Raw genomic sequence first — 25582 nt, 5'->3', positions numbered from 1 at the left:
TAACTCACTAACGAAAAACGTCAGAAACACTAAATTTCACATAAGAAATGGCAGAAGGAAGCTGCACTCACATTTTTTTTTCAAAATGGAAAATGGGCGTGGCGTCGCCCACTTATGGGTCAAAAACCATATCTCAGGAACTATTCGACCGATTTCAATGAAATTTGGTTTGTAATAGTTTCCTTACACCCCACTGATATGTTGTGAAAATAGACCAAATCGCTTCACAACCACGCCTACTTACTATATACCAAAACTTTGAAGACGATCTGAATCGTTTACTTTACAATATATAAAGTAAGCACTAGTGAATATGCAAAACTTTGCACAAATACTATGTTTATAGTGTGGCAGCCCCATTCTAAAAATCGCCAAAACGGACCATAGGTTTTCAAGGCCCCATATATCGAACAGGAGGTCCTCGGTGCTTCTAACCTAATATTATGGTTTCCAACTTTCAATGGACTTTATACAATATATATGACGAAAATGTTCGGTAACACCCGAACTTAGCCCTTCCTTACTTGTTTTATTTATTTGTTTAGTTCTTTATTGAGCCACTGAGAAACATGGTTTATTTTGGAGTTTCTATATACTTCAGTTTGTAGAACTCTATATCTTCTTCCCTTACCCCGCATTTAATCCTTATTAAAGCACACAACAATCCGTTTCAATGGACTAATAAGAGTCATTAGTCCCGTTTATTATAATTAGTTTTATTTATTACATATCTCTTACATAAGTTGCCATACTTTTTAGACTTTCTATGTACACACATACTACATATATGTAGCTAGTTGGTAAATATGTATTATTTTTAATTTTTGCACATTTTTAGAGGAACAAATCATGCTTTGGTAGAACAATAGTGCCCATCTACTACTATATATGTATATATTGAATTTTTCAACTGTAAATCTCTAGTGATTAAATTTTAATTTTTTTTGTTTTTGTTTTTATGTACAAGTTTATATACTTACTGATGTGTGTGTGCATAATTAAACGAACCAGAGCCACAACTACATACATATACAGTATAGGGAAGTGTACGTCAACATATGCAACTATGTAATTAAGATTTTAGTAAATATTTAGTAACTACGTATGTACAATAATTAAATTACGTGCGCTTAAGGGTTTGTATTTTTATTTAACTTGCAATTAGTTATCATACATACATATATAGTCCTTTGTTATTATATACAACAGCATGTGTCTACTATTTCTATACTTTTTTAAATATAATATGTGCATAAAATACGTTTACGCTAGTTTTTTAAGGAAAAAATTGAATTGATATGATATTGTTGTTCACACCTACATACTACATAAGTTGTGAGGGTAATGTTGCATGTGTGGGCTACAAATTTTTTCCTTCATTGACAAGTTTGCTAAAATTAAATTCAGTTGGCTGTGCAGACAACTAAGACATGTTTAAACATACGCAATTTTTTGAATATTTTTTTTTTTGAAAATTTTTATAATATTTGTAATCCAATATTTTGTTGAAAAATTATTTTTCAACCGTATAATTATGGGCAGCAAAATTAAAATTAAAATTTTAAAATTTTTTATCATTTTCTTTGATCTCAAAAATATCAAATTTTTGAAATTCCAGATATCAGAAAAAAATTATTAATTTCACGCTGCTGCTATTATAGGTTCAAAGTGTCTGTGTTTTACTTTACTTTTGCTGAAAACTTTGCAAAAATTCATAATCATACATTTATTTTTTCCAAAACCATTTAGTATATACATATTTTTGTTGTATCAGTGACACAACTACATAATACGATGAATTAAATATTTTATGTTAATAATATGATAACACTGTCACTCGTCAGAATAATTAATTAAAATACTGTTTATTATTATATAAATATAATATATGCTTTTTTGTAAATGTTTAACTTCGAAAAAATGTCTACACACTATAGCTGCTTAAAGGGCCTACAATTCTTTTGTTTCTCCATTGAAATTTTTTATTCATATTTTACAGATTTTTAGTTTTTCACTTTAATTTAATTATACATATAGAATTTGGTTTGGAAATTATGTTTAAAAGCTACTTTAATTTTTGTAAACAATTGCTTCCATTCCGCCGTGTTTTCTTAATACATTCTACCACCTCGTATACATTTCGTTTGTAGTCCACATTCATTTAAAATATTCATAGTTCGTAGTATACCGTTGCCTCGTTAAGTATGTCCTTTGATTTCCATGCAATTTAGCCCAGAAAGCGTATATTGGTGAAAATGGCTTTGGCTGGCCGCTTGCGATTGCAGAAGTTGACAGTTTTACTGTGATTGCCCTTGCGATTCTCATGCAGGTTCATTAGCAGCTTGAAGACATCCTCTTTGGTGGGCGTGCAGGCATAACGCAATTCTGGCTCGTAAGTGCTAGAAAAGAAGATGCAGTGATTGACAAAAGATGGGTAAATAAATGCCTAATTTGTGCGTTAATTTCGCGCACTCACTCTGTCTCTCTCTCTCTCCCTCTCTCTCTTTTTCTTTCTTTTTCTTCCTCACCTGCGATTTCTGTTGTGCCTCTTCCATGGATAACGGCGATAGTAGCGCGAGCGCTTTGCTACACCCGCTCCCATGCCACCCAAACGATATGCCAAATTACTACCGTTCAAATTGCCGTCTTCTTCAGATGGTTCGTCTTCGTCCTCCTCCTCTACATAGATGACCGGCAGCGTTTGTATATTCGGATCCTCGAGCATTTTCATTAACACCGCTGATTTAGTAACAATATCCTGTTCCGCACGCAAATCTTTCTCCAATTTATTTAACATTTCATATTTGTTTGCCACTTCCAGTTCGTTAAACACAGTGTCAGCGTAATCGGGTTCTTCGGGCAGCGTGCCGAGCTCTTGGCCATTGACGGCGGTTTCGGCGTTCAAAGCGCGGAGTAGCTCTGTTGTTGGGTAGATGGGGAATAGGTTAAGAAATTTCAGTTAGGGGATGAATTTGGTATTTATTTTATTGACGAAGAGTAAAATAATATATAAAAGTAGCTGGGGGAACGCTTAGCTCTAATTTAAGGACCTCTAGACGAGCTCTTAACTATTTTCTTATACTTTGAAAACATTTAGATCGAATTTAGAGAATTCCTGGTATTAAGTGCTACTAACTGTCCGACCACTCAGTCTTTTTAGTTTTCCTCAACACGCTAGTAAAAAAGCAATTATTCTCTTTAAGACCTCGAAATAAATCTGAATGTGTTATAAATAGTCACAAATCTACCTAAATACTGATAAAAACACACACATATACATCACTCTATATGAAATCTATACGCTCTCTTTGAAATATTCATAATGCGTCAAGTAATCCTACTGGCTCTCATTCCCTTCAATCCAGCTTGTCTGCTATGGCCATTACGCTGTCATTTAGCGGTCAATCAATGGTCATAAAGCGACCGTGGAATGTGAAAAAGGCTTAATGCTTTCAAGGATATATGTACTCAGTGCTGTCTAAAAGCAAAAGTTGTAGCTAGACGAGCTCATGCTGAAACATTGTTTAGGCTCAGCAGTTACATATTGACATAAGCATGCTTCGAGCAAACGAGGGGTGTGTATGTGTTCGGCACTAGTGTAAGTGCAGCAATGAAGCGGAAATTGAATTTCTTTGATTTTTGCTATTCGGTTATTTCTGTAACTGTTGATTTAAGCTTAAAATAGACTCACATGCTAAAATAGAATCATATCTGGATATGTATGTATATTTATGTCAAATGCGAAGATTATAATGATGGTTTTGAAGTAATATAAGTTTCGTAGAACTGAGTTGACATACGTTAAAGAGTAGTTGTTGTGGCATATTTGTTGTGAAGTAGAAAATTTAATATAAATTAAATATTAAAGTAATTTTTTAAAGAAATATAACTTTTTTTTTAACTAAAAATAACAATTAAAATATTAAGTTATTTTTTAAATATTAAACATTAATTGAGTGGAATATATAATAAAAATACCACTTTTTGTCTATAAATGTCTTTTTCCCAACGAAATATATGTATGTTGTTTGTGAATTCAAGTTATGTCAGTTCAGTTTTAAGTACTTTACATATTAATGTATGAGTGCCACTCATATTCAACGTTTATACCACAAATCACTGCAATGTGTGTAAGTGAAGCGCATAGTTATGAGTCAAGTGCACGGCAGTGATATTCATATGAACGCCTGTAGGTATGCTACATAAATGTATGCATGCTCAAATTTGGTTAACTCATACACCCACACACATACAGTTATTACAGCAAGTTCACAACTCGTTTTACTTCATTTATGTCAATCACAGCATCAACCGCTGCATAGCCGGCGGTTAGCCGAATGTTTTTCTAACATATAGTAGTTTACTTAACCTGAACAATAGATCCCGTCAATAAGCACTTCAATATACGCGTGCATGTTATTTATAGCCTGCAACGTGAAATTATTTCTGGTGAAATTGAAAAATATACAAAATGTGATGAAAGTGATTGTTTTATAAATTGAATTTTTGCGACATTGAAATATTTTTTAATCTGCAATTTTTTTGTTCTCTAAATTGAAAGTTGGGATGAGTTTAGCAAGCGGCATGAAAACAATTTTTACTTTCAATTTTTTTTATTTGAAGAAAACATGCTTTAATTCTTTAATGAAGTACAATTAACACTTAATTTAGAATTATATTTTATATGCACTCTGATGAGCTAAGAATTTCGATATTTTTATTTCTCAAACACAGACAGTCAAAATATACTTTTTTATGCTTTGAGCTAATGGGAAGCCCCACAAGGCATTAAAGCATTGAATATATGCATAAAATAATATTAATTGTGCTATTAGCTACTATCTTTTGCATCAACAATTAGGCTGGAAATGATATACAATACTAGAGCGTGAAATATAATTCCAGTATATGAAGGCTATTTATTTGACATATGTCAGTTATATACATATACATATATAAATTTGTAAGTACATATATGAAATTTGAGAACAACAAAATAAAATTGTTTGGCATAAATAAAATTAATTTTTGCATATATTTTATTTTTTTCTTTCTTAATTTTGCATATATTTTCCTTCGAAATCTGCTACTCTAACCAAAAGCGGAACTGTGACCAATTGAGAATGGTATTCTAATTTTTCTAACCTTAAATTTAATGAAAAGCTTTCGATAATATTAAAGCCTAATGATACCAAGTGGATCAAGCATTCAAAATTGTACTTAAGCCTAATTTAATAATCTCTTAGTAGTGTTTCTTGCTATAAAGTATCTTGGTTACTAATAATCAAATCTTTTCCGCTCCAACTATTTAGGAGCATAAATTTAGAATTAAATTTGTTGTGGCAAATTTGCCAAATATCTTTCAAAGTATTAATTGAAGTGTTGAAAGACAAATACTTTCTTATAAATACCTTTGCACATGATTTCACAACCGGTTTTTTTGCATGATTGGGTTTTGAAGATTATGTATAAACGGACGAATTGCCTTTCATTAAGACAACATAAATACTATTTCTACATATGTAAATAATTTATTTAAATCCAACGCATAATACTTGAAAAACAAGGGGGAAACAATAAGATGAGCTCCAAGTCAACAAGTGCTTTTGTGAAATGAAATACTCTCGCTCTTTGAAAACATTCTTATTGAAATATCCCTTGTACGTGAGGTCAATCAAATTAGGACTCATTAGTGCTGAGCAATATCAATGAAAAATTATTTTATTTTCAATTTTTTTTTTTTGCAATGACAATGAATGAATAGATCAACAAAAATAAAAATGAAATCCCAAACTACGCCATTGATTTCGAAGTGGTGTTTAAGAATAGTTATTTGGTTAAAGGCAACCATATCAAGTATCAATTGCCTATGTATTTATGCCTGAAGGCTCATAAATAAAGCATACGTGGGTTTAATATGGAATATGTAAGTGTATTTAAGAATATTGAAGTGCTTATTTGAGTCGTAGATATGTACAACTATAAGAAGGATAATGCGTTGATTGTAGTGAAGAAAAGTAGGGGACTACCAAACTAAAGGTCGAGTTATTTTTAAAGAAGAGGTATTTATAATCAAAATAAATGTTTATTGGTTCTCAATGATGACAGAATACACACTGCGTCAGTTTCGTGTACGAGTGCGTTTGACATAAAATTCTTTTGTTTCGTGAAGTCATGCACGAAAATAGGGAAAGGCATTCTTACAGTTCTTGGAAAAGTATGACAGGGTTTTTCGTTTATGACTGTGTGTGTTCTTGGCTCTATTATACTATTATTCTGAGAGACACTCTTGGAGACTTGAAAGTTCATAAAATGAGGTTTCTTGCAATCAGGAAATTTAGAATGGTATGGTTTCTAGTACTATTGATCTTTCATATGTTGCTGATGGATATTTATGAGATTATTTTCATATAACATATTTGCTCTGGCAATTAAACTCCGCGACGTCAAAAAGACTAACCTTCAGCCAATAACCTGGCCACATTTACTTTACTTATTTATTATTTTAGTTATTTTTTTTTTTATTTTCTTCTATTCCAAGCATATATTTTTCTTATACTCACCATCACCCGGATCGTAGACCGCAGCACGTCCGTTCGGCTCATTCAGCAATTGGTGCGGTGGCTGCAAGGCGATGCTTCCGGCTACATCGTTCAAATAACCCGCCGCTCTGTCAGGATATGTGGCGGTCATTAATTCTGCCATATGCTTGGCATACGTCTTCGTGTCTGCTGCGCCGCCGAGTGCGTTGGCGCTGGACGCCAAATCCGCTGCTGCGGCTCCGGCTGCTGGCAAGGCGACATATGCGTATGCATACCAACAATTGCCGAGCAGCAAAACAGCGGCGGGCAAGGCGTACATGAGAAATACGTTACGCTGCATTTGTGTGGCTTTTGGCTAAGATAGCTGTGAGACTGGCGTTTATTTTTATGCGCTTGGCTTTTGTTGCCTTCGAGCGTTGCGACCTGCTTTGTTTGTTTGTCTGACGTTTCAGTCAGGGATTAGTGTTGATGCGCAAATTGTTGTTGGTGCTGTTGTTGTGGTTATTCTTGCCGCTGTCGGTAAGTTGAAAAGTGTGTCCTGAAAATTGTCAGTAAGAATTTATAATGGTAATTAACATTTTGTCTGCCTTGCAGCGCGATTATGCGCGTGAAATTACATACATACAAATACACACACATACAAACATATGTTCTGACATCCACCCACCAACGAACAGCTGCCGCAATTGTTAAGAGTTAAGCGAGAAGTCGGTGAATACACTCATCGCTTTGCCGTTGTTTGTGTGAGTGAGTGTATGTATGTATGTGTGTGTGTGTACATGTGCTATTATCACTATTTGCTTTCTTCAACGCGTATATTTTCTCAACTAATTATGTATGAAACATGCGACTGGTGACTGCTATTGACAACGTGCCTTTTGGCCGCCTGTCTGTTTACGCTCACAAATAAGTGTGTCTATGTTGTTGTTGGTTTTGTTGTACTGTATGAGCATTTTCATTGTTCTGCTATGTTTCAAGCAATTCAATTGCTCCTAAGAGTGCCAGCAGTAGACTCCTCACAAAATGGTCGCAGAGTCAGCCAGCCTGCCAGCCTACAAATGACTTGTGTTAGTCTTTCAGTACTCGGACCACTAACCCCTTTGGCACTTCTTGCCGCATGCTCGTTTGCTTGTTGAAATTGTTGTCGTGGTAATTAATATAAATGAGCCGGAAATGGGAGACTGTGTGTTGAAGTGTGAAATGTTTTGGTATTTTTGCAGTACCCAGGCCCTGAGGATGTTGTTTAGCTGGTTGTGGTCACACATACACTCAAATATATATATACAAACATAAAACGTGTGCGTTTGAGTTCATGGCCTTTTGGCTGTTTTTGCGCTTAATTTCACGGTAAAATACACCGTGTTTTTGTTTATGTTTGTTTGTGTGGTGATAAAAGGAGGAGGCTAATAAGTTATAATTTTCTTTGTTGTCAGTTTCTTAGGCTTTGGCGGCTCTTTTGTTTTAGCGTTGGCGTTTATTGTGTATTTACAATTTATAATTGGTCGGTGTGCTAAGCAGCTCTTAGCCGCCTAAAGTGATGATATTGTTAATTATTAGTGAAAGTTTTCAAAACTTCTCTTAAGTAAATCTCTACAAAGTAAAAATTTTGATTTTAATGATTCTTGATTTGCTAAGTGGTGACTATAATGGAGAAGATTGTAAAGATAGCTAAAAGCGCTGCATATGAATCATGAATGGCATAGGAAATAAGTGTTTAAGGAGTTTTAATTGTATTTGAAATTTTAATATATTACTTCAAAATATTTCAAAATTATTGTTGGGTGAATATGTATATATATATATTTGGCGTAGGAACCGCTTTAAGCGATTATAGCCGAATCCACCAGAGCGCGCCACTCATTCCTCCTTTTTGCTTTTTGGCGCCAATTGAAAACACCAAGTGAAGCCAGGTCACTTTGCACTTGGTCTTTCCACCGGAGTGGAGGTCGTCCTCTTCCGCGGCTTCCTCCAGCGGGTACTGCATCGAATACTTTCAGAGCTGGAGTGTTTTCTTCCATCCGTACAACATGACCTAGCCAGCGTAGCCGCTGTCTTTTTATTCGCTGAACTATGTCAATGTCGTCGTATAAATCGTACAGCTCATCGTTCCATCGCCTGCGGTATTCGCCGTTGCCAATGTTTAGAGGACCAAAAATCTTGCGCAAAACCTTTCTCTCGAAAACCCCAAGAGTCGTCTCATCGGATGTTGTCATCGTCCACGCTTCAGCGGCATACATCAGGACGGGAATAATGAGCGACTTATAGAGTTTGATTTTGGTTCGTCGAGAGAGGACTTTACTTTTCAATTGCCTACTCAGTCCAAAGTAGCACCTGTTGGCAAGAGTGATTCTGCGTTGGATTTCAAGGCTGACATTGTTGGTGTTGTTAATGCTGGTTCCCAGATAAACGAAATTATCTACAACTTCAAAGTTATGACTGTCAACAGTGACGTGGGAGCCAAGACGCGAGTGCGCTGACTGTTTGTTTGATGACAGGAGATATTTCGTCTTGTCCTCATTCACCACCAGACCCATACGCTTCGCTTCTTTATCTAGTCTGGAAAACGCAGAACAAACGGCGCGGTTGTTGCTTCCGATGATATCAATATCATCGGCATACGCCAGGAGCTGTACACTCTTGTAGAAGATTGTACCCTCTCTATTTAGTTCTGCAGCTCGTATTATTTTTTCCAGCAATAGATTGAAGAAGTCGCACGATAGTGAGTCACCCTGTCTGAAGCCTCGTTTGGTATCGAACGGCTCGGAGAGGTCCTTCCCGATCCTGACGGAGCTTTTGGTGTTGCTCAACGTCAGCTTACATAGCCGTATTAGTTTTGCAGGGATACCAAATTCAGACATCGCGGCATAAAGGCAGCTCCTTTTCGTGCTATCGAAGGCAGCTTTAAAATCGATAAAAAGATGGTGAGTATCGATTCTTCTCTCTCGGGTCTTTTCCAAGATTTGGCGCATGGTGAATATCTGGTCCATTGTGGATTTTCCAGGTCTAAAGCCACACTGATAAGGTCCAATCAGTTCGTTGACGGTGGGCTTTAGTCTTTCACACAATACGCTCGACAAAACCTTATATGCGATATTGAGGAGACTTATACCACGGTAGTTGGCGCAGATTGTGGGGTCTCCCTTCTTATGGATTGGGCAGAGCACACTAAGATTCCAATCGTCAGGCATGCTTTCTTCCGACCATATTCTACAAAGAAGCTGATGCATGCACCTTATCAGTTCTTCGCCGCCGTATTTGAATAGCTCGGCCGGTAATCCATCGGCCCCCGCCGCTTTGTTGTTCTTCAAGCGGGTAATTGCTATTCGAATTTCTTCATGGTCGGGTAATGGAACATCTATTCCATCGTCATCGATTGGGGAATCGGGTTCGCCATCTCCTGGTGTTGTACTTTCACTGCCATTGAGCAGGTCGGAGAAGTGTTCCCTCCATAATCCCAGTGTGCTCTGGACATCCGCTACCAGATTACCTTCTCGGTCCCTACATGATAATGCTCCGGTCTTGAAACCTTCTGTTAATCGCCTCATCTTTTCATAAAATTTTCGAGCATTACCCATGTCGGCCAGCTTTTCAAGCTTTTCATACTCACGCATTTCGGCCTCTTTCTTTTTACGTCTGCAAATGCGTCTCGCTTCCCTCTTCAGTTCTCGATATCTATCCCACCCCGAACGTGTTGTGGTCGATCGCAACGTTGCGAGGTAGGCAGTCTGTTTTCTCTCCACTGCGGAACGACAATTCTCATCGTACCAACTGGTTTTTTGGCGTTGCCGTAGACCAATTGTTTCGGCTGCAGCGGTATGCAATGAGTTTGAGATGCCGTTCCACAGCTCCCTTATATCGAGATGCTGATGAGTGCTCTCAGAGAGCAGGAGTGCAAGTCGAGTAGAAAATCGTTCGGCTGTCGGTTGTGATTGCAGCTTTTCGACGGCGAACCTTCCTTGTGTTTGTTGACGGGCGTTCTTTGCTGCACAGAGGCGAGTGCGTATCTTTGCTGCTACTAGATAATGGTCCGAGTCAATGTTTGGTCCTCGGAGCGTACGCACGTCTAAAACACTGGAGACATGTCTTCCGTCTATCACAACGTGATCGATTTGGTTGCGCGTGTTTCGATCAGGGGACAGCCACGTTGCTTGATGAATTTTTTTATGCTGGAATCTGGTACTACAGACAACCATATTTCGGGCCCCAGCGAAGTCGATCAGCCTCAGGCCGTTTGGCGATGTTTCGTCATGGAGGCTGAATTTTCCGACTGTTGTGCCAAAGACACCTTCTTTACCCACCCTGGCGTTAAAATCGCCAAGCACGATTTTGACATCGTGGCGGGGGCAGCGCTCATAGGTGCGTTCTAGGCGCTCATAGAAAGCGTCTTTGGTCACATCGTCCTTCTCTTCCGTTGGGGCGTGGGCGCAAATCAGCGATATGTTGAAGAACCTCGCTTTTATGCGGATTGTGGCTAGACGTTCATCCACCGGGGTGAATGCCAGGACTCGGCGACGGAGTCTCTCTCCCACCACAAATCCAACACCAAATTTGCGCTCCTTTATATGGCCGCTGTAGTAGATGTCACAAGGACCCACCTTCTTCCGTCCTTGTCCCGTCCATCGCACTTCTTGGACGGCGGTGATGTCAGCCTTTAGTTGTATGAGGACATCAACCAGCTGGGCAGAGGCACCTTCCCAATTAAGAGTCCGGACATTCCAGGTGCATGCCCTCAAATCATGATCCTTAGTACGTTTGCAGGGGTCGTCATCAAAAGGGGGGTTTCTCATCCGAGGCTCGGTGTTTGTTTTCATTGGGGAGATTTTTTTTATGTGGTGGGTCCCAAGCCCTACGCACAACCGCACAAGCGGGCTTCGCCTTCTCACTTTAGCTCGCCTCCAAACGGATGTCTGTTAGCTACCCAGGGGATACTTGGTCTAAAACCGGAAGTCGTGAGCTGCTTGAGTCATATGCAAAAGAATCGTTCCTGGCCACTCCCAAGTGAATGGCAATCAGAAACTTTCCTCACTTGCGTGAACTTCTACATATGACCCCATCCCCCAATGAATATGTAGCTTTTATAAAAAATCGAGAAAAAAAATGGGATATATCATACTTTATAGAGCCTTACTCATGGTAGGTGATCCTCTCGACAAGCGTCAAGAAGTATGCTAAAAGTTCTTTTGGATGCCAAGAACTTCTAAGTATTGATATTTAGAACTCACACGAGGTGTGTTCAGAAAATAACGGGAATTTGAGTTTTTTGAAAAAAATATTTATTCCTAACTCGTCTGTATTAATATTGTTGACTTTGGAATAGTCAACATTCGATTTTTGAGATAACCTTGTTACTCTCTGAACCCGTGAAATTTTAAATGTTTCCCATTATTTTTTGAACATATCACGTATTTATCGAAATTTTTTTGGGGTGTTTCATTTCGATTCCTGTCCAATCGCTCGGTTTTAATGTTTCCCAATTTTAAAGGTTTCCCATTATTTTTGAACATATCACGTATTTATTGAAAAAGGCGCTTCATTTCAAAAAAAAAACTTTAAACATTTTTCTATTATTTTGTTTTTTCAATTTTCACTTTTTCTTCTATTCCTTCCAATGCTTGTGTAAACATTCGCCCTTCAACACCAAATGGTCAATCGCAATAAGAAGCACCTTTCTCCTAATCAAACGGAGCCACTAAATGTACAATGTTTACAATGTGCAAGTCAAGTTCATAGCTGTAATTGTTTTAGTTTAATTAACATGTTTACACAACAAGTTAACAACCGACAATTAAGGTCTACGCAAACACTAAGACAGGGCACTTACTTATATATGTATCTAATATAAACAATTCTTAGAGGTATGTGAGAAGGCACACACACTGTTGGAGACTTCGGTGCATGTGTGTGGGCAATTGCTACGCTTTTTGCTGCTGCGCTCTTTCCCTATGTCCTTTACTGAACTATTGTTTTTGTTGTGTTTCCCCCAGTCAGACGACAATCAATTGTTGCGTGGTTAGCTCTGGTCATTGTTTGGTTGGTTAATGTACAATTTGGCAATTTCGGCGAAAGTTTATGCTTGAGAAAATATTTGGTAAGATTGTAGGTGTACGTAGGTACGACTATTAAGATGCCATTGTCGTGCTAATTAGAAGAAAAAGCCATAAAATTACGTTTTTGATGACTCTGTGCTAAATTTTCTTAATTTAATTTGGACTATTTTACTATAAGTGGTTAAAGTGGTTCGGTCGTAGGTGGATTCTTAGTCGTGTGGTTTTTCGACATACTGATCATACAGAAGATGCGCAGAATTTTCGGAACGAAGGGAAGATAATATAATTGGGACTTTTATTTTTACTAGTCAAAGGGGTTTGAGTATATTTGTTCGTCTACATTAACTCAAACTCCAGTTTTGGTCAACTCTTTCAGCGATTTCTCGTATGCTTATAAGACGACGGCCCTTTCAGGTTCTCTTTATTTTGGGAACATGTCATACACAGTCATGTCTGATGAATATGGAGGTTGGGGCATCGTTACAGTATTGGTTCTCGCCTAAAACTCGTGCCATTTTAAATTTTAAAATTCCCGTTATTTTTTGAACATGCTAAGTATATATTTTGTGCTTGCTGTGTATTTAGAAATATGTTTTTTAGAAAATCATCTGGTCAGTATACATCAGACAATCCAAGCGATTCATTTAAACGAAAATTATTATTTTTTCCAAAATTTCCCAACAAACAACCTGAAAATACCATAACTGATTATTCTATTCTATCATTATATGCTCTTTCATTTCACCCTCTTTTTTCTTGCAAAAAATGCAATAATCAAGTTTACATTGTTATTATACTCCGCTGACTGCCTGCCTGCCTGTTTCAATTATGCTCATCAATTTCATGACATCCCGAGATATCAACCATCAATTACTTCCGTTCTTGAAATACTTCCGGACGTCTAATGTCAACGACATTTAAATTATAATGTTTATGAAACCCCTTTTGTTCGCTTATTAACACTTGGTTATGTCTTATTCGCATGCTCTGCTCCTACTTACGTGCGCCATTTCCTTGTGGCTGCGTCAGAGCGCACACAGATAGCCGAAAGGAAGTGCAAACACACATATAAATGTAAAGGACACGAACGAACATACGACGAATGTGTAGGTTTACACCCACAACGCGTACGCCCACGATTTCCGAGTGGCAGCAAGCGCCCACAACGCCGCATTGCACTAAAAGCTAGCGCTGGCTGGCTTTTAAGCGTAAAAAGTGCGCTGCAGGAGTGGAACAGCGGCAGAGGTGAGGTGAGGTGGTGTTGCTGCCTCTGGGCTATGACGAAACCTTACAGTGAGTATGTTACAAAATGTTGACGGCTAATTTCAGCGGTTGCGTTGGCACATTCGCAACGACTGCGCTGCCTTGCAATTGCTCATTTTCATTAGCGCTTCTCATTTCGTCCTTTAGGTTTGCTTACACAATCGCAACCGCGTTTCTTACGTGTTTTTATTGCATTCCGTCGGTTGGCGTATGCCTTTTGTGTGCTCACTGCTTTCTATTCTTGATTTTTTTTATATTTTCATTCTCATTATTTACATTGAGAAGAATTCGTTGTGACTTTAGAAGCTGTGACGAAGGCAAATGCGGTGGCTGTTAAAATGTGCTCATTAGTTTGACGAAAGTGTGAAAGTATTGCGTCGGCAACTTTTCATGGCGAAATTGTAGGCAGTGAGTGACGTTGAGGTAATGGTAACACATATATCTAATATGTACATTCATTTAAATAAATACCTTACGAGCGTTCTTGGAATTGATAATTCCGAAGAAAACGTACCAAATTTCCTCTCTCATACTGTTAAGAACTCAGTCACCAAAGAATGAAAATTCCTATTTTGTGAGACCTACATATCCAACGCCGTTTTACCATATCTAAAACGAGAGTTTCATGTTTTCAAATTCTTCTAATTTTACTCATACTATCCGCTGAGTATATCGACGACTTCGGTTAAACCAATTTGTCTTCTCATTATAAATATTTTGTCACATTTCTTGATTGTTTTGTGATGTAACAAACAACCAAAAAACCCTTCGACAATATACTTTAGTAAGTTTTGCTCAAATTTTCTGTAAACGAGGTATGTTCGAAAAATAACGGGATTTTTTTTTTTTAGAAAAAAATTATTCATTCGTCTACTTAAATATTGCCGCCACTTATGCCAGCGCTTCTTTGAATTCTCGAAACACTGCTCAAACTCGACACTTCTCGGGTAGCCGTTGGCTCTTTCAGCGATTTATCGTATGCTTGTAAAACGACGGCTCTTTAAGGAGCACACTTAGTGTAATGGCTTAAAAAAGGGTGGAATTTTTATTAAAAAAATACTTTATCAATTATTTCAAAATTTTAAGAATATATTTATACATGTTTCAAGAATATACAGTGAAATTTTTGAAGAAAAAAATTAAATATTTTTTAAGTTATAGTCGATCTCCAACGGTGCGAAAGAAAAGGTCCTTCACTGCTGCAGTGATTCCGGCCTTCTCCGTGGATGAAATCTAAAAAAAAATTCTCCTTAAACTAGATAATATTGTCTGTACAATGACCTACGAATGATACGAAATTGACAATATGGCGGCGTTTTAAAAAAATAGTCGAATTTTACCCAAAATTTTGGTCGTTTTTGGGTTGCCAAAATTCGATTTTTTGATCAGATCAAAAATCGATAGGTCATTGTACGGAGAACTATATATAGAACATTTTAAAAAAATTCGATAGTGATGGATCATTTGTTTTTGAGTAATCACTGCAGCAAATTCGGAAAAGCTGTTTCGAGAAAAACGCGTTTAAAGATAAAATGATCGTTTTCACTGTTACCGAGCGGCTGCTCCTTAAATTGCTATATCTCAAAAACTATTTGAGATATCGCTTTGAAATTTTAGTATGTTATTTTTAAAGATGTAATCTACCGAAGTATGAAACAAAAAAAAATTGATTTTTTTGAAATTTCACACTAGGTGTGCCCCTTAATGAGGTTCTCTTTATTTTTGGAAATAGAAAAAACACACGGAACCATGTCTGGCGAATATGGAGGCTGGAGCATCACCGTTACTGTATTGTTTTTGGCCAAGAATTCACGAATATGCAACGAAGTGTGAGGTTTTAACAAACGAAAATCGCCAAGCTCATAAATCATGTCCAAAACAACAACAACAAAATAATGAAAATAACAACAAAAAAAAAAATGTTGACAATTGAGTTTGAAAATTCCCGTTATTATTTGAACACATCACGTATATGTTCACATATCATTACGCTCACGTGTCTGTATGCTCCACTCACCACACTCCTTTACAAGAAATCCACAAATTGCTGCGTTCGAACTCGACCGTTGACACTCTTTTAACCCTCGGTGTTGTGCGAGTGGTGTGATGAGTGGTTACATACGCTGTTGCAACACTTGTTGCCTTCAATTTTTGATTTTCGCGCTGCCATTTGCACGCACGCATATTTTCTTCCTTCCTCTACATGCTTGTTAAAAAAAAAACGAAGAAAAAACAACAAGAGCCATTTCAATAGATCGCTAATTGCCTTTAAAGAGATATTTCCTCCATGCGAAAAGTTATGCTGCTACACGAAGACACAACGTTCATTACAAATGTGCCAAAGAGAGAAGGAGGGAAGAGTGAAAGCGGAAATGCACGCTAATGCATTTATGTACTAAAATGAGAGTGCAGGTTATAAAAGGAACGAAGGTTGTAGCATGAGTAAATTTTTTTATATTGCTCATTGATGGCACTCGATTAACTGCGAATATACGAGTAGATGTGTGAGTGATTTTTGTCTGTTGTATAATAAAGTTTAAGCGTTATGAGGTATTGCTTAAAGTGTATTGGACAATAAAAACGAAATGATATTTGTTGTAAGGTTAATTGAGATTTAAGCTATTTGAAAGTAGGCTGAATTTGATTGACAGTTAAGTGGACTCTTTAAAGCCCTTTTTAGTAGAGCTGTGTCTCACAATGAGAACATTGCCTTCGATAGTATTAAGTAAGAACTGAGGGTTTTTCATTAAACGAATTAAATCGATAGATTAAACGCAGACTTTTTAAATCACATTGAAATAGTTGATTTGTGATCAAATTCTTCACACGCACTCCTATATTATATGATTAATGATTCGAGGAACGCTAGTGGACTGTGATAAATGCTTATGTAAAAATAATTACAAACTTTTATGGATTAAAAACGAAAATTTTGACTTCGAAAGGTAAGCAACTTCTGCAATTAACAACCAGCATGTGTCAAATATAAGCGCTAAGTTAATTCATTTTAAACTTTTGCTAAGAAAACCAACTATTTCTGCGTGTAGGCCGTTCGCTCAAGTACAGCGGCGATATTAAGTTGTGTAACATTTTTTTTAATCCACAAGTAATACACAACACAATTAGGTGCAACCCAAATCAAAAATATCAAATTCACTCGACGCACAGCTTGCTATTGGCAGTTAGCCAAGTGAGTTGGCTTATTGAAAGTATGAAAAAAGGTTTTTGCAAATAATAAAAAATATGCATTAAAACCACTAGACAACCACTGCGCTGGTCAGCGGCCGCATAGTATAAAAGTTTTCGTTATTACACGAAGATTATAAAGTAAAGCCACATTGGATAAAGGATTTGTGGCAACCACTTATTTACTGGTAGCATAAATCTTGGCACAAAGTTTTTAGTTTGCAATGCTCCATCAAGATCCGACATCGTCGGCTTAACGTGTAAATGTTGAACTAACGCAGCTGAGAAAGAAAATAGTCAGTTAAAGACTTGAATGAATCGATGTTCGAAAAGGAGGAGGAGAAGAAGTGCCAAAGCAGAGCGTATTGATTGTACGATTGGCTATAGAAAGAGTTTTTGTAAAAAAAATTAATTTTAATATTTATACTCTCGCAACATGTTGCAAAGAGAGTAATATAGCTTTGTTCACATAACGGTTGTTTGTAATACCTAAAACTAAACGAGTTAGATATGTTCAGCGTGGCGAGTAGAGTTGCAATCCAAGAGATCTTAAGTCAAATCTTTATGAAACTTGGTACACGTGTTCCTTGGCACCATAAGAATTGGTACTCTAGATGAAAGAAATCGGACTACTGACACGCCCACAAAATGATGATAAGCGAAAAACTTTAATGAAAGCAAAATGATACAAAGGATCAACTTAGGGGTTTACAACCACATCTACTTTACTTAGAACACAATGAAGTTGAAGTTGATCTGATTCGTTCACTTTACAATATATAAATTAAGCAATAGTGCATACATCGGAACACAACTTTCCACAAATACTGGATTTCTAGTGTGACATCAACCGTTTAAAAATTGACGAATTCGGACTAAAACTTTTCAAGGCCCCAGATATCGAACATGACGACTCAGTGCTTGTTTCTAATTTTTTTTTTTACCGTAAATATCGGTAAACCTCTCAGATATTCTAAAAAATCAAAGAAACAGATTTTTTCTACTAGTGTGCCTTTGTACCAAAAATGTGTAAAATCAGGTCAATACTTTCTCTCATTTCTCCCATTTTTTTTCATATTATACGGATTTTAAAACTTCCGGTGGACTTTTTACCGTAAATATTGGTTAATAAGTGAGATATTTTAGCAAAATTGAGTGAACGTAAAATCTTGGATTTAATATGGGTTGGTGGAAAAGCTGGCTGAAATCGATTCCGGAATTAGCCCAGCTTCCATATACAATATATACTGATTTTAGTAATTCCAGTGGACTTTTCTTAAAGTTATCATAATATGCGTGCTATATGTGAGCCCACACACAACCAAATGTTTTACAAGTACTATGCCACTATGACTGTTTGGTATGAGTGAATGTGTCAAATTAGGAATAACAATTATATTTGTGATGTGAACGCATATTATACGTGACGTGAGTGCCACTTCACATTTTTTTGCTGCTGAAAAGAATGATATACGCATCACCACATCTAACTGCTGGACATGAGACATGCATCGTAGCCTGAGCGGTGGACAGGAGGGCAAACAAAAATTGGCCTAAAAGGTTTTGCCAAAGCCAATTGTGCTATAAACACGCATAAATTTGCGTGTAGGTGTTAAACGGCACGCAGATACACAAGCGTGACAAGTGAGGAATAGCCAATCAAACACGCACGCACACCGGCACAAAAATAAGCAAAGCATCGCCAACGCGAGTGTTACTCATACGCACCGACGCACCGCTAACAGTATGATTTTTTTTTTTTTTTTATTATTATTTATTTATTTTATTTCGCTTTTGCTGGACACAGCACAGCACAGCTCAATGATCATGCGTTCTGTCATTGCCGTACGCACTCATCATTCATCCAAAAACCTTTTGTTTTATTGTGTTTGTGGCAAACACGTGTTGTATGCGTGCTGCCCGCCGTTTCATTTCATTGACTATACTCGCATATCCTTTCTGAGTTTCTGAGTACTGAGTGCTTTGTTGTCTTTGTTACTTGTGCTCATATTCCATATTTTTGAGTCTATGTAATTTACGGTCTAGTGGCGGTGTTTACAATTTAATTTAGCTGTTTGGCCAAGCCTTTGCTTGGTAGCGTAACTCTCTGGTGGTTTGTAGTGTAGTGTACTTGACCGTTAGAAGTGCATGGAACTCGTTTGTGTTTGTTGTCGCCACAATATAAATTTATTACATTTGTTTTAATAGCTAACGATGCCTAGGTAACTCTCAGCGGTTGTCAAGTGTTTGCGCTGTGTGGAAAAGGTAACGGTTTTGTGATTTGACCGCCGCTGTTCACAGCATAGCTCCGGATACCTCTTTTGCCAATGCATTTTTTGTGTTTATTGTGAAAAATATTTTGGGTTTATTGTAAGATTCCATGTTGCAATTAATGGTCCTACTTAATTTTTTGTTGACTTTTGTGTAAATTTGTAAATTATTGCAAATTGACATGAAGAGGTAAGATTTTTTCCAAAATTCATTGTTAATACTGGTTTGTGACACAAAAGTAGGAACAAAATATTATTAATATTGTATTATAGTATCATGGTGAAATGTTTGGTTAGTCACATTCAAATAAATTATAGAAAAATTATCGCAAAAGTATTACAAAAGGCAGTACACCATGCGACCGTATTCAACTTGCTCAGACAAGGACCTATATTTTGATGATTTACAACATTTGTTTAATAACCTGAGGGAAGTGAACATATAACTAATACATTATTTAGTCGTTTCAATGAGATTTCACAAAAGATATATGATTTCAGCAACAAAAAAGTCTTAAATTTCATGTATTATTAAAGAAAATGTTTTACAAATGAGCTTCTCGCTTTCTAAGGCTACAAGTTAAAAATGTTGTACACAAAAATTCATATCCTATTGCGTTCTTTGGAGGTAAAAAGTAGAAACACATATTAATTTGAGAATAATATGGATTATTTCTCGCAAATTTAGAAAAGTTTAAACAACACAAAAGTCTTATAAATCAGAAAGCTATTGGAAGCCGAAATGAAATTGTCGCCTAAATGTAGGCAACGCCATATTCATACAGGAAAAGCGACATTTTAGATAGACGAATTAAATTTTTACACAAAATAGAAATAAATTATTTCAAAATATAACATGAAAATTAATAAATTGCACTTTAAAAAAATGCCTACTTTAAAAAATATTTTTTGCCTCACACTAAAAATTTAACCGATTTTTGGAGACTTATTTTCTTGTGTTTTTTATGAACAATTTTTCTTTCCATTATGTCCATATAATTCAATGATTTATTATAATTTTAAATGATAAGATACTAATATAATTAATACTACTTTTTATTACTCTCAAAGAATAAAATCAACGAATAAATTAAATAATTTTAAGTTTTTAAATAAAAATTTTAGAATCACATATGGTACATACGTTTTTTCTAGAAATTTTAATATGTATTGAAAAATATTATTCTCCGTAGCTCTCTCTATGCAACTAACATTTTTGACACACAAATTACATAAAAGTAATTTAAATTAAAAATAAATTTGAAACAAACCAATTTTTCCAAACAATAGCTTGAGAAGTAAAAATGTATAAAAAATACAGCATATAAATTATAAAACTGTAGAATATTCAGTATCCAAAATACAAAATACAAAGTAAAGCTTTGTGAGCACTTGTTAGCTGATTATTCTAATTAGAGGTCGTATTGAATTTTAATTTGATTTTGCGCCTAATTGTAGGCAACACTTTACTAATTAAACAATTTTGAGAATTACCATAATCGGGTTGCTAGGATTTCCTATTAATTTTGTATTCAGTTGAGTTTCCAAAATCGAATTTAAAAAAACCTACAAACTATGTAGAATGAAAATATTTTTTTATTATACTAAATTTTTAGAGATACAACTCCGTGACATCAGTAAATTATTTTGAAATTTATTTAAATTAAGTATTTCATAAAAAATATTATTGTATATTATGGCCATTTGATTCTTTGATCTATTATAATTTTGAGTAAAAATACATTATTTAATAAGGTACTCCTTTACGACAAAGTAAAATTATTAAATGAAGTTACAATTTATAAACAACGCTTTTCTCTACGGTTTATTATATGTCTTATGAATCAATAATATATACAGGTTTTAATTTTAATAATCTCATTTAATTATTTAATTTAAATTAAGAATAACCAAACCTCATTTTTCAACCAATTACTAGAGAAAATTTTGTATCCTAAATTTTTAAAGATAAAACTCCGTGACATTAGTCAATTATTTTGAAATTTATTTAAATTAAGTATTTCATAAAAAATATTATTTTATATTATGTCCTTTTGATTTTTTGATCTATTATAATTTTGAATAAAAAGTTATTAATTAATAAGATGAGATAATTAATAACTTTTCTAGGATAAAGAAAAATTCTTAAATGAAGTAGTAATTTATTAACAACCCTTTTCTGTAGGGATTCTTATATGTTTTAAAAATCAATATTATAAGTAGGTTTTAATTTTAATAATCTCATTTAATTATTTAATTTATATTATAATTAAAAAAACAATGAATATTTGTATACTGAATATTCTACATATTTTTACAACTTCTTGAAAACACTTGTTAGCTGATTATTCCGATTAATTAATAGTAAAAAACGCATATTTCTTTGTCAGTCATTTGAAAAATCTCTGATAACACAACATTACTACTGTAGGAAAAACACTCTACCTAAAACAAATAAAAAGCATCCTCCATTGTATTTATAAATGATAATTAACTACGTGCTGGCAGTTAGACACAAAAAAAAACGCGGAAAATGCTGACGAATTGACTGACTCGTAGGACTTCAGTTCAATGCACCACGTGTCGCAATCAAATACAGTTGTAGAAAAAAAATGAATGATCATAATGTGAGTAATAAAAAGAAGGATTTGAAAAAATATGTATTTTCAGCACAAAGAAAATAAAAAAAGAAACTGATTACAAAGTGTCTACGCACTCACTGATGATGTTGTAAGAGCACTTCCATACAATTGTGGCTTTTTATTTGCGCTTAAGAGTTCATAAACACAGCGTGCTGCAAACTCACTTGTCAATAACAGACGCCGTAACAGTCTATCATCAGCATTCAATTTGTTATTTTTTATATTTTTAATATTTATTTTATAGGCATGTTACAAATTACAAATTTTGTATGTTTTGCGTTAAATCATACTTAGCTGAAAGCTGCATATTTACTTGACATGACACGTCAAATTGTAATGGGTATTTACTTTGAATTTTTGGTCAAATCAATTTTTGCCAAATCACTCGTTTTAAGCAATGAATGCACAGTTATTTTTACAGTTATTTTTTATATTTATTTTCTATGTTATATGTGTTACACCTTTATCAAAAATCACCTATTCTTTTGTCAAACGAATACAAATTTTAATTCGTTTTTTCGCTTATTTGTTGTCGCACACTTCCGTTTCCACAGTATAACGTTTTAACCGTTACTTTTTCGATTTCACAATTCACGCGCTTGCTATTCCGTTCAACCGTTTATGGTTGCTGCTTTGGCGCCACTTGTTGAGCGACTGTGTTGCCGCTTCGTTGTTTACGCGCCTTTTATAAAGTGACTGCCGAACGCATACAGCACGAAAGCATGTATTTGTAAGTGTTCACCTTCAATAGGCGGTAGGCAGTGATAGGCAGCTATCAAAGGCACACACAAACACAATCATCGTTGGTGGCATGGACATCGTGATATTCGTCGTCGTGGTCGTCGTTTTCGTCCTCATCATTGTTGCGCCACCAGCGGCCGTTTTTAGCATACAACACGCATACATATGTATATGTATATGTGCCGCATATTCACACAAGTGTTAGCGCGAGCCGACGCATAGGCGATAAGACGCACAGTGTCCGTCAGCGTTGCTGATAAGGCGTATGAAGAAATTTCGATTTTTTTTCTCTAACGGCAACAAAACGTTCATTCGTTCATTGTTGTGGTTCATTTTATGTGTTGTCAGAAAAGCTCGTTTGTAGGAGCTTTTCACACAAAGGTTTATTGTAGTTGCATGCCGTTATATCATATTTATATGATTAAAATTTATTTGAAAATTTATAGAAAAATTTATTTGAGAATTTATTGAAAAATTTATTAATTAAAACTTATTTGAAATTTTAATATTTTCTTTTCGGAATTGATAATGTGGAACTCGAGTGCGAACTTGTTCATAATATTTATAAAAATATTTTTTTTAGACAAGTCTTGTCTGAGGTTTTCGATAATCATCTTCCTTCACTTCCCATATAATACATGGGAAATATTAAAAAATTATCGAGCAGCTTTCGTCAGCCGTTATGCATATTAACTGTGTCAAATCTGTTTATATTAACGCTTGACATAATTAAATATGCCGTATTAACACACTCATTCATATTGTTCATTAGACATTTCCAGATAAGTTGCTGCTCGCCTGGTTGGTGGGGGCGTATGAGTAACATGAAATTTTCCACATAATTTCCAAAAGCATACGCAGACATATTAAAAAGGAATGTCTGCTAGGCTGTCACAGTTAACATTTAACGTTTAATTAAACGACAGTGATGACTGCTTCACCTAAAATATTTGCCACAAGAGTCTATTTAATTTGATTATTTGATGACAATTGGCAATTAGGTTTTGTATTGTTCATTAAAGTAATAAGTTGAAATGGATAAGTGGACTTCCGTACAGATAACAAATAATTCAATGCGGTCATAAAACTTTATAGACAACAATTTATGCAGCAACACAGGGACATATAACTATAGTAGGCGGGAGAATAAGTGTTTTCGAAGCTTTCAATAGAGTTGATTATTTTAGAGAATTTTAACTTAATTATATAATTATAATTAATAGAAACAGTTGGACTGTCTAACATAAACTTACCGAGCTGCTACATATTATATAAATGTAAGTAGAGATATATATATAGACTATTCATTCCTCATAAGGTGTGTGTTTTTGATAGAAACTAGAATGCGCCTAAATGTAGACTATCTTTAAACTTTATTTTGTATATTGTTGTAAATGCAAAAATTATTTCATGTAAAAAAATAAAGTAACTAATATTTTGAATATTTTAAGCTACAATTCGACCAAAATGTTACTTACTGGGTTAAATGCAATTTTTTTGACATCTTTTGGAAATTTTTTATACTCTCGCAACAAAAGTTGCTAAAGAGAGTATTATAGTTTTGTTCATATAACGGTTGTTTGTAACACCTAAAACTAAAAGAGTTAGATATAGAGTCATATATACCAAAGTGATCAGGATGACGAGTAGAAAATCCGGATGTCTGTCCGTCTGTCTGTCTGTCCGTCTGTGTAAGCTGTAACTTGAGTAAAAAATAAGATATCTTGACGAAACTTGGCACAAATATTCCTTGGCACCATAAGAAGATCAAATTCGAAAATGGTCAGAATCGGACCATTGCCACGCCTACGAAATGGCGAAAACCAAAAACACATAAAGTGTCATAACTAAGCCATAAATGAAGATATAAAAATACAATTTGGAATAAAGGATCGCACTAGGAGGGGGCATATTTGGATGTAATTCTTTTGGGGAAGTGGGCGTGGCTCCGCCCACAAATCGGTTATTTGTATTTAACTCGCAAACTAATAAAGCTATATAATCCAAACTTTCTGCAGTCGGTTCTCTTACATACCCCACCACACACCATGAAAATAGTTGAAATCGGATAATAACCACGCCCACCTCCCATACAGAGGTTAGGTTGAAAATTACTAAAAGTGGGTTAACTAACTAACGAAAAACGTCAGAAACACTAAATTTTGCAGAAGAAATAGCAGAAGGGAGCTGTACTCAGATTTTTTTAAAAAATGGAAAATGGATGTGGCATCGCCCTCTTATGGGTCAAAAACCATATCTCAGGAACATCTCGACCGATTCGAATGAAATTCGGTATATAATATTTTCTTGGCACCCTGATAACACGGACAAAAAATGGGCGAAATCGGTTCACAAGCATTACTACTTTCCTTATAACTCAATTTTGAATTCCATCTGATTCCTTCACTTTATAATGTAAACATAAGGAACCAATGAAGATAACGGAATAAAACTTTACACAATTAGTGCATATCATCTCTGGCTTCACTTGTGAAAAAATTGTCGAAAACGGACCATAACTTTTCAAGGCCACAGATATCGAACATGTTGAACTCAGCGCCTAAGGATAAATTTTAACCGAAAATATGGGTAAATCTCTCAGATATCTCAATTTAATTCAGAGGAAATTGTTTTCTTCTAATAGTGTGTCTCTGTTCCAAAAATTATTAAAATCGGGTCATAACATTTCCATATACCTCATTGTAGGTTTTTCAAAAGTATCTTCTCCTAGCTCCCATGTACCTAATTATAGGTTTTTCAAAAATACGGTGAGCTTTACTCCGCATATATGTATTGGTTAAATTTCTTCAGTAAATTGCGAGAGCATAAAATGTTCGGTTGCACCCGAACTTAGCCTGTCCTTACTTGTTTATATCTATTTTGGTTTTTGC

General features: G+C 35.4%; 1 protein-coding gene across 3 annotated transcripts; it reads right to left on the bottom strand.

Moving 5' to 3' along the window:
* Positions 1-692: 692 nt before the first annotated feature.
* On the bottom strand, positions 693-22622 carry Trmb_0 (tRNA (guanine-N(7)-)-methyltransferase). Of its 3 annotated transcripts, none has more exons than XM_054227449.1 (4): positions 22412-22622; positions 6564-7080; positions 2529-2919; positions 693-2399 (listed from the first exon to the last, which is right to left on the bottom strand). In XM_054227449.1, exons 2-4 carry the CDS (start codon positions 6880-6882, stop codon positions 2228-2230), a joined length of 882 nt encoding a protein of 293 aa, XP_054083424.1. In that variant the 5' UTR covers positions 6883-7080; positions 22412-22622; the 3' UTR covers positions 693-2227. The 3 variants fall into 3 exon arrangements, with proteins under 3 accessions (XP_054083424.1, XP_011191955.2, XP_054083425.1); XM_011193653.3 differs by having other exon boundaries at positions 22428-22622; XM_054227450.1 differs by lacking the exon at positions 22412-22622 and adding an exon at positions 22241-22364.
* Positions 22623-25582: the final 2960 nt, after the last annotated feature.

The sequence above is a fragment of the Zeugodacus cucurbitae genome, chromosome 3 (assembly GCF_028554725.1).
Source record: "Zeugodacus cucurbitae isolate PBARC_wt_2022May chromosome 3, idZeuCucr1.2, whole genome shotgun sequence".
In the NCBI taxonomy this organism is placed as follows: Eukaryota; Metazoa; Arthropoda; class Insecta; order Diptera; family Tephritidae; genus Zeugodacus; species Zeugodacus cucurbitae.
This window is presented reverse-complemented; position numbering and strand designations above follow the sequence as displayed.